At 45.6% G+C, this 8,870-nt stretch overlaps 1 protein-coding gene across 1 annotated transcript; it reads left to right on the forward strand.

Annotated features, from left to right (window-relative positions):
• Positions 1 to 646: 646 nt before the first annotated feature.
• Positions 647 to 7,625, forward strand: LOC125325479 (killer cell lectin-like receptor subfamily G member 1). The gene is made up of 6 exons (XM_048302545.1): positions 647 to 733; positions 1,212 to 1,436; positions 2,384 to 2,482; positions 2,821 to 2,972; positions 3,434 to 3,537; positions 6,906 to 7,625. The coding sequence occupies exons 2-6, from the start codon at positions 1,214 to 1,216 to the stop codon at positions 7,036 to 7,038; spliced, it is 711 nt and encodes a 236-aa protein (XP_048158502.1). The 5' UTR covers positions 647 to 733; positions 1,212 to 1,213; the 3' UTR covers positions 7,039 to 7,625.
• The last annotated feature ends 1,245 nt before the right edge of the window (positions 7,626 to 8,870 follow it).

The following is an 8,870-nucleotide window of genomic DNA, read 5'->3' on the forward strand; positions in this document are numbered from 1 at the left end:
CCCCACAGATTCAAATCCAGGTAGTCTTTGGCTTTCCTAACCCCATTTGTGCAAGTTATGGAAATCTCTGGGTTTGCTGACGCCTTGTACACTTGTTTTTTGTGTTTGAGTTTAGTCAGGAGCCCCTTGCTCATCCATGCAGGCCCACTGCCGCCTTTGTTTTGTATCCTGCTTTTTGGGATGGACCATGTTCAGTTCAGAGCGATCCTTGGAAACCAACCAGCCAATTTCTCTTTTCCATGTGAAGCGAAGTCCCAACTTATCCTTAAGCAAATGTGAGCAACTTTTTTCTACACAAATCAAAGAGTTGAGTGGAAAGGCTGATACTGTTGGACGGGTCAGAGAGACTGAAATTTTTGTTGTGGAAAAAGACTGGCAGTCCAAGCATATGATTTTAGTAATGGATTCTACAGATAGAACCTGTTCAATATATTCTCTTGCTCCGTGAACATGGTATTAAAAACCAGCTCAAACAGCATTTGGTGCAACTATGGCAGGAACAGGTTGTCATGGTTGTCACTACAAGTCTGAAATGGTAGAGCTTAGCTCTGGAGTGGAAGAATTCAAATTTCCTGTGTGGGTCACCACAATACTTATTTCTCATCTCTCAGCTGCCCTCTTTCAGTCAGATGGTAATGGTTGCTTTGTCATCCCACAGAGTCACATAAGGAGAGTAGCACAGAGGCACCACCTGTTCTGCTATTACATTTCAGCTTCCTCCTGTGGAGTTAAGGTAATCCTCCCTCAATTTTCCTGTCCCAGTTCTCAGGCTCTCGTGTTTTGCTGTGTTGTTGATATAAATAAATTGGTATAATTAAGGATGTTGATACAGATCAAATGAGCCTGCATTGCTTTCGTTAACGGGGCTTGCAGTGAAAGAGAGAAATGCAATCTGTTAATTACCCCACTAGAATTACCTGTTTGCCACATGAGGAAATTGAATTCTTCACCTTTTTCATCTTGGTCAAGCCTAAATTGCTTATTTATATGATGTGAAGAATGCTAGATGGCTTCACTCCCCTGTCAAAGCAAGTTTCCCTGTCTAACAATGATTTATGGAGCATCCATGAGAGCAGCAGTTTAATCAAGAAAGATTGACTTCTTTGTGAGCTATTGTCATTGCTTAAACCATTTTGTATTCCAAAAAGCTGATGTATGACATTATTCCTTATGTATATTACTTTTCTGCTAATAATACGCTCTGTCATTAGATATGATTCCAAAGTGCTGTGAGGAAAGCTCTAGTGACCCCAGCCCAGGCTTTGTGGTGGATGGGACTTCTGAATTCCAAGTAAAGCAAAGTAAAGAAAAGCAACACTTAAAAGCATGTGTCAGGAATAAAAAGGAGCACATCTATCTGAATGTGAAACGCAGAACTGCCGAGAAACAGAGGAGGAGACAAAGAACAGAGGAGGACAAGGACACCAAGAACAAAGGTAAAGTCTGTTATTAATGGAAAAGATACACACGTTAGTAAATAAGCAGTCTAGCAGATTTCATGTCTGAATCAGAGATTTACATTTGTGTACTAAAAAGTTTTCCTTTCTTTCCTGCTGTTTGAGATTGGGAAGGATGGGCAGTTCAAGGTAGGTTAAAATTGGAGACTTGCAGCTCCAACAGAGTGATCTAAGAACTTCTGTTGATGCTGTATCAAAACACTCATTGTATTTGGACTTCCCTTCAGACGTAAACCTGAGTTGTGACTGATCAATAAGCCCCTACAGTGGGGTAAGTCTCAAGGGAGGGAGTCTCAGGGGAAAGTGCAATGTACTCATGAAGTATGCAGTGACTGAATATGGCTGGCAGGAAAAAAAAAGGGGACCAGAGAGATACCACTTTTTTGATTAACGTTTGTATCAGTTGGGTGGATCAGCTGATCACATCAGCTTGTTGTGTAAATTTTTGTCCATGAGTTAATCAAAAGAACGTGAATGTCTAAGTTAGCCAGACCAGCATGGGGGCAGTGTATATATTGCTCAGCCTAATACATATTTCTTCCTGGTGCCAGCCAGCGTTGCAATGGTGAGCAAATCATAAATTCTGCCACTGAGAATCACATTTGTATTGTGATTCATCTGTGTATTGAAATGGCTACATTCTGCTAATTTGCACTTGTGCTTCCAACACATAGCTGTGGTTGATTCTGCTAAATCAGAATCTGATGAAACATCACATGTCTTCAAATAAGCAAATTTGTTATTAAATGTTAAATTACCAATGTGTGGAATATTGAAAAGAACCCTGTCAGACATTGCTGGACTCTGACATGAGTGCAGGCTGAGGTAAACTGACACTGCAGTTTGACATGAATTATAGCTTTAGAGCTGATCCCATTGAGAAAACCTCACCTTTCTCACATTTATATTCTTTTTCTTCTTGTTAGGTTCTCCTGTTTCCTCTACTACCTGCTGGATTATTGCAGTGATTCTAGGGATCCTCTTCTTGGCATTGCTGGGAACAACAGTGGGTTTTATTACCAAGGGTAAATAAATCTCCTTCACTGAAAATACTTCATTTGAATTTAGAACTTTGTCAGGGAGCACAGTAGAGTTCTTGAAATCTGCTCATTGGTCCAAGAAGAACATGAACCTCTTCTTTTTAGAAGAAGACTTGCTCTCTCACCTATTTCCATCTGGAAAATGGATGCCGTTCACAGATTCCTTCAGAGACTGATTCTTTGCCTGTCTCAGAAGAGCTTTGGGGATGGCTTTACTGTAACTGGGGAGAATAATCTTCTGAAAGAACATATTTGTGAAAAGTGTTTGTAAGGAACTAGGCTATGACTATGAATGGGAAGAGACATGTATGATTCTTTTTCAGGCTGTCCATGTCCATGCTGCCCTGAGCAGTGGGTCACCTACAGAGGCAAGTGTTACTCCTTCTCCAAGGAGAAGAAGGACTGGAATTCCAGCCAGGAATCCTGCCGGGCACAGGGGGCTCATCTCCTGGTGATCAGCAATACCAATGAAATGGTGGGTGCCTTTGCAGGGGCAAGGGCAGCATGAAGTGGGAGCAAGTCCCAGGCAGTTAGGGCCAGTTCCTCCCCTCTGGGAGGAAGGGAGAGTGTAAAAGGCTCCTGGGACCCTCCCACCACCTTCCTGCATTGAAAAGACAAGGCTTTCCCTTAGACACTTTGCAAGAGGGACTTGCTTCTCTCTGCCTGCCGCAGCTGAGCTTCGTTTGTCATGAGTTCAGCCCTCAGAACCCAGAGCTGAGGAAGCTGCCTGGCTCTCTGAAATGCTGAGTCTCACAAAGCAGGTCCCTGTAGGAAGGAAGGCAATAGGTGTTCACATTGAGAGACGGCCCCAAAACTTCCTCTCTCACACAGCACTCCTTTCTTTGCCCTTCAGAACCCAGGACTTGGCTGGGTTTCTCCGTTTTAGGATCAGTTTCTCCAAGTCTACTGATCTCTCTGCCTTTGCATCCCTCCTAGGACTTCTTCCTGATAGAACACACCAAATCCCACTGGATTGGTTTGCAGAGGAGCACTGATGGTGACTGGGCCTGGGAAGACGGCTCAAAACTGAGTGACAAAAAGTGAGTATGGTGTTTCCTTTGTACTTTTAGATAAAAGGTTTGAGATCCTTCCCCCCTCTTACATGAAAAGTCCCATCGGTATTTGACAGAAGTCAGCCAGCAATGAACACAGCTGCTAAGGGATGTTCAGAGTAGCCATAGGCTCTAGCAGATAAGGGCTTCCTCCTGCCCAGCTGCCAGATCCCAGCTGGGTGCATGTAGACCTGGGAGTCTCTATCCCAGGCTAATGGACACAGCTGCTACATTCCCGTCTGTAGGTCCCACCAGTTTTCTGTCCCAGAAACATAAACACGGTTACAGGCACACATGGAAGCGAAGGACTGTGACACAGCTGCCTGCAATCATCAGCTGCTCCCAGAGGCTCAGACCCATCCCTTGCTTTACCTGATCCCCTCTCTTTGCTCCCTGTCCTCTGAAAGTTCCTCAACAAGTTTTGCACAGGCACACAGGCCCACCTTGAATGTACTCAAATCCTCCTGCTCCGCTTTCACCCCACCTTTCTTGTCAGTTACAAAGCCCAGGGTGCCCCTGTCCAAAGCTGTGCCTGGAGGTTTTTGACTGCCCATCAATTAGTAGCTGAAGACTTTTAGTCTTTGCAGTTTTGTGTTACAGTGGGGATTACTGTAACACACGTATCAGACAACGTGGCCTGTGGAAAAGAAATATATATGGACAGATTCTTGGTAGATGTTTCAGAGATGTTTATTTCTCCAGCCTCATGGCTGGGATCAGCCAAGGAACTGCGGCAATCACGGGACCTGAGGGTCCCTGCCCGCGCAGGGAACACAAACCAACCAATGGGGAACGAGGCTGACCAGGGGCAGGGAAACCCCGTGTCTCCCCTCAGGGCCCCTCTCCCAGGGCTCCATGGCAGGGGGAAGGGCCCCAACATTTCACCCGTTTATTTTAATAAAAGAAGATTTAAAACTTGACATTGAAAACAACTGGATAAACATAACAAGAACAGTTTTAAAACAAAACAAGCCACCCTCCTGAGCCTTTAAATGTCCAGACAGATTCTCTGGAACATCTTAAGGCTGACAGAAGGGAGACAGGACTCTCTGGGCATGCTTTGTGGGGAAACTGAGGCAGGAGAGGGTTTAATTTCTTCCCTCCCCCGTTTCATCCCCTCCTCGGCATCGGAGAGGAATTGTAGGGAAATGGAATTGTATAGGGAAGCCATGGGGTGAAAAACGGATTAGGAATAAACCAGGGATGGGGTGAATTTAGGAAGGGGTTCATATTGGGTATAGGGTAAAAGGGGAAAGTAGGCTGTGGGTAGGGAAGTTGCTGGGATGGATATTGTTTATAATTTTGTGCATAACGGCTGCCTTTGACTGGAATACCTCCAGGCCCAGTGACATTTGCTGCTTGTAAACCCTTCTTTCCTTGCACTATATCAAATTGTACAACTTCCCCATCTCCTACACTTTGCAGGTAATTTTTAGGGTTATTCTTTTTAATGGCAGTTCTATGGATGAATAGATCTTCCCCTGTATCATCTCGTGTTATAAATCCATAGTTGTTTTTTTACGTTGTACCGTTTCACAGTTCCTGTGATTTTCGTTGCTATAACGCCTCCTATCACGTGCTTGCGTGTTCGTCGTGGCTGCTGGTCCCGTGTGGCCACCGCCTCGCCGACTCCAGCGTCTCGGCCGGGCCCCCGCGTTGCGGCTGCTCCACGCTCTCCGAGCGCTGCTGCTCCGGCGCGTGTCTGGGCTCTGCGCGGCCCCGCGTTGCCATCGCCGCTGGCTCCGTGCCCTGTGAGCGGTTCCGCTCCACCAGCTCCACGCTGCTTTGAGAGCGGCCCCGTTTCGGCTCGGCGCTGCGCGGCTTCTCGTGTCGCTGTGGAAACCGCCGCTTCTCCCTCCGCAGAGCTCTCCGAGCCGTGTGCTCAGAGCGGGCTGCCACGCCGATGCCCGGTTCCTGGCTGCTCGTGGCCCACGGCACCCGCGGCGCCTGTGGCATCGCTCCCTCACTTACGGTCGCGTGGCCGGGGACCCCGAGACAGGGATGGGGTCCGCGATAAGGCGCGCGCTCCCGAGGGGGCCGGGCGCATCCAGCACAGGCACCTCCGCTGGCACGGCTGCAGTCACGCGTTCCTGGGATGGCGGCCGCGCGGCCTCGGCCATGGGATTATGGCCATCTTCTGCTCTAGGGGTAATGGGACCATGCAAATGCTCCTGAAGAGCTTCACTGATTGCAATTGATCCATGGAGAGGTTCTGTCGCTAGTCCATGTTTTGTTTGATCCCTTATCTTATCCCAGATCTCATACCAAAAACACTCAAGACTAGTTCCAGGAGGATTAATATCAAAAAGTAAGTCTCGAGAAATATAGAAAAAATTTTTGAAAAGTCAGTTAAAAAAATGTTCTAGATCTCTCGGAACAAGTACTTTCTTGTTTTGTTGTTCAAGGATTCCTTCAACTTCTAGATACATTTCTTTCTGTGACTCAGAGCCACATTTCCCACGATTCTTCCATAGTCCAGAGAGAATATCCAAACCAAGATGAGAAGAGAGAGATCTAGAGTGGCTTTTACTCACGAATTTTCTGTCCTTAGGGATCGGTGTCTTGCCCGCATTCTCTACCATTTGTTACAGTGGGCATTACTGTAACATGCGTATCAAACAAGGCGGCCCGTGGAAAAGAAATATATATAGGCTGATTCTTGATAGATGTTTCAGAGATGTTTATTTCTCCAGCCGCATGGACGGGATCTGCCGAGGAACTGCTCAATCACGGGACCTGAGAGTCCTTGCCCGCGCAGGGAACACAAACCAACCAATGGGGAACGAGGCTGACCAGGGGCAGGGAAATCCCGTGCCTCCCCTCAGGGCCCCTCTCCCAGGACCCCATGGCAGGGGGGAGGGACCCGAACAGTTTTGTCTGTTATTTCTTGAATGTTTGTGTCTGCGGATTTCTGTTTTATCACTTTGTCCTCATTATGCTCTTTTGCACTGAAGGAGTCCTTGGTTGGATAACCTTAATGAGGCAGAGGCTTCCACCTTTCACATACCCATAAAGATGATTTTAACGGGATACTTTAACTGGGATATTTTATACTTTCTGTCCCAAACGTGTTTAGTAGAACAGCAGAAAATCCCTTGTGGAACAGAACATTTTGCTCTTTAGCGATGGGAAATGGAGAGCCCAGTAAGAGACTGGAAAGACTGGCAATCTGCAAGTCTCCAGACAGGTCCCACTGCCAGACCTCCCGTGTCCCAGGATGGATCCTCCCTGACATCAGCTCATGAAGTCTAACTGCAGCAGATCTCTTCCCTCCAAAGCTGTGAGATGTTCTTCCGTCTGCCAAAGTGGAGATCCCTCTCTAATGCGCCTCTGCTTGTGTGCTCTGTCTCCCACAGGGTTAAGTCCAACAGCCATGTGCAGAACTGCGCTGTTCTGATGGATGGTGCCATCCATGCTTCCAGCTGTGAAGTCCCTACCCCATGGATCTGTGAGAAATCTGTTCAATCACCTCTGTGGACCTTGCCTTAGGAGATATTCTTTGGAGAGCTGTGCTAAGGCCTGATTCCTGTGAAGTTTCTGTGAGAGGAGCTCAGAGAAAGCTCCTGAGAGCTCCTGGCTCCTGTGCCACCTGCCACAGTGCAAGGAATGAATGCAGCTGCCACAGGAGGTCTGAGTGCTGCTGGATCCTGGCTCCATTCAGGATCACTCTGGTGATGTTCACATTCATAGCCCTCACCTAGTGACAGATAGTCTTCAAAGTAGTAGAGAAGGGGGAGGATAGATTTCTCTGAGTCTCTCAGTCATTTTCAGAGGTACTTGAGCATTATCACTGCTGTTTTGAAATCCTAGGGAGACATGAGCTTGTAATCTGTGAGCTCACACAAGCTCTGAGTTTATTTCTCTCTCGTGAACCCTAGTGACGTGCACCAAAACTGAAAGCTAGCCTGAAGTTTGAAGTTGGCCTGTTTTTGCAAGTGGTCAGATGATACCCACAGGACCATTCTAACCTAAATTCTTCTGTGGTTTATGTTTGTACCTGGAGAAAACTGGAGCAAGGCTTCTAGTGTTTCATTGCTGTGTAAATAGCTGCGAAGGAGTAAACCTGCTACCCTGCTGAGATGTAAATAAACATGAATTGCTTCTAACAATTTCTTCAGTAGTCACTTTTTTTGTTTTCCGCTCCAATATTATTGCTTAATGCATTAGGTAGTTAATAAATGGGCAAAAGGAAGCTGCTGGCAGGAACAGAGTCAGGAGAGCAGGGGGTGAAATACTTTGCAATAACACTGCAGCAGAAGTTCAGCTACAGCCACTGAAGTTTCCTACCCCAGCTCTGCCCAAGGGATTCAAGACTGACAAATTTACTTTTTTCTGTAACCAAATGAGTGCAGCCCTTTGTCTTCCAGTCCCTTTGTCCTAAGACCCACCTTGGCCATGGTTCAAGTGCCCTGCACCACCCCTAAATGGTCTGTTTGCCCCCTGCTCAGAGTTTCTTCCAGAACAGCTCTCTCTCGAAAGAAGTCTTGCCAGACCCTTCATCCAGCACTTCTTCCCATGGGATTCAGTGGACAGATAAATATAGTTCCCATTTTTGTGACAAGTAGGCCACAGTTACACAAAGTCCTGTGCTGTGCAACAACACCTTGACTACCTGACAGGATGACTGTGATAACTTTTTAGGGATAAACTGGTGTTATTTTATGACAGTATTTCTTAAAATACCAATGATTATTTTGTTAGGTTCATTGCCCTAAGCAGTGACATAATAAGTTATTAGAATTAGCTGGGAGAAGTATATTTGTTACAGCAATAAAGCTGGTTTTTACCAGTAAAATTGAGATGCTAGCGTAACACCCAGGAGGTTTGAGATGACAAAACAGTTGTTACCTAAAGAATATTTCTGAAAATCTCATCTTTAGAACCCCTTTAGTATTCAAAAAAATGTAAGGTTAATTAAAATTATGCAAGAGTAATAGATTATTATTTTCCTGCATTCTTCATTGATATCTTAAAGAATGTTTAGTTCTCATAATACATTAGTTTATTATAAAATTGTAACCCATTCAGAAGCAATTAATTAACATGTTGCAAAGTTACTTGTTTGTGTTCATTAGTTTTCTTTAAGAGCTATTCACTTCGAATTACAAAACCCAACACAGCATGTGAGAAAAACAGCAGAGGTGCTCCAAATACTTCAGTAAATTCTGTTGTTTTCTGTATTTCTTCCTAGCAGAATGTAAAGCAAATCAGGCAGGATTCTTGGCTTTTAAATTTCTCTCACCTGGGGTGTTGTTTTAGCCTCTGAGGAGCACTGTCCTGTTTAATATGTGTGATGGCTCCTCATGAATATACAAGTCTTT

The sequence above is a fragment of the Corvus hawaiiensis genome, chromosome 4 (assembly GCF_020740725.1).
Source record: "Corvus hawaiiensis isolate bCorHaw1 chromosome 4, bCorHaw1.pri.cur, whole genome shotgun sequence".
Lineage (NCBI taxonomy): Eukaryota > Metazoa > Chordata > Aves > Passeriformes > Corvidae > Corvus > Corvus hawaiiensis.

Excerpts from the sequence above, each read along its gene's own strand:
- LOC125325479 (XM_048302545.1), top strand. The coding sequence starts at position 1,214 with ATGATTCCAAAGTGCTGTGAGGAAAGCTCTAGTGACCCCAGCCCAGGC. Across the intron at positions 1,437-2,383 it reads CAAGGACACCAAGAACAAAG|GTTCTCCTGTTTCCTCTACT; the intron begins GTAAAGTCTGTT and ends TCTTCTTGTTAG. Across the intron at positions 2,483-2,820 it reads AGTGGGTTTTATTACCAAGG|GCTGTCCATGTCCATGCTGC; the intron begins GTAAATAAATCT and ends ATTCTTTTTCAG.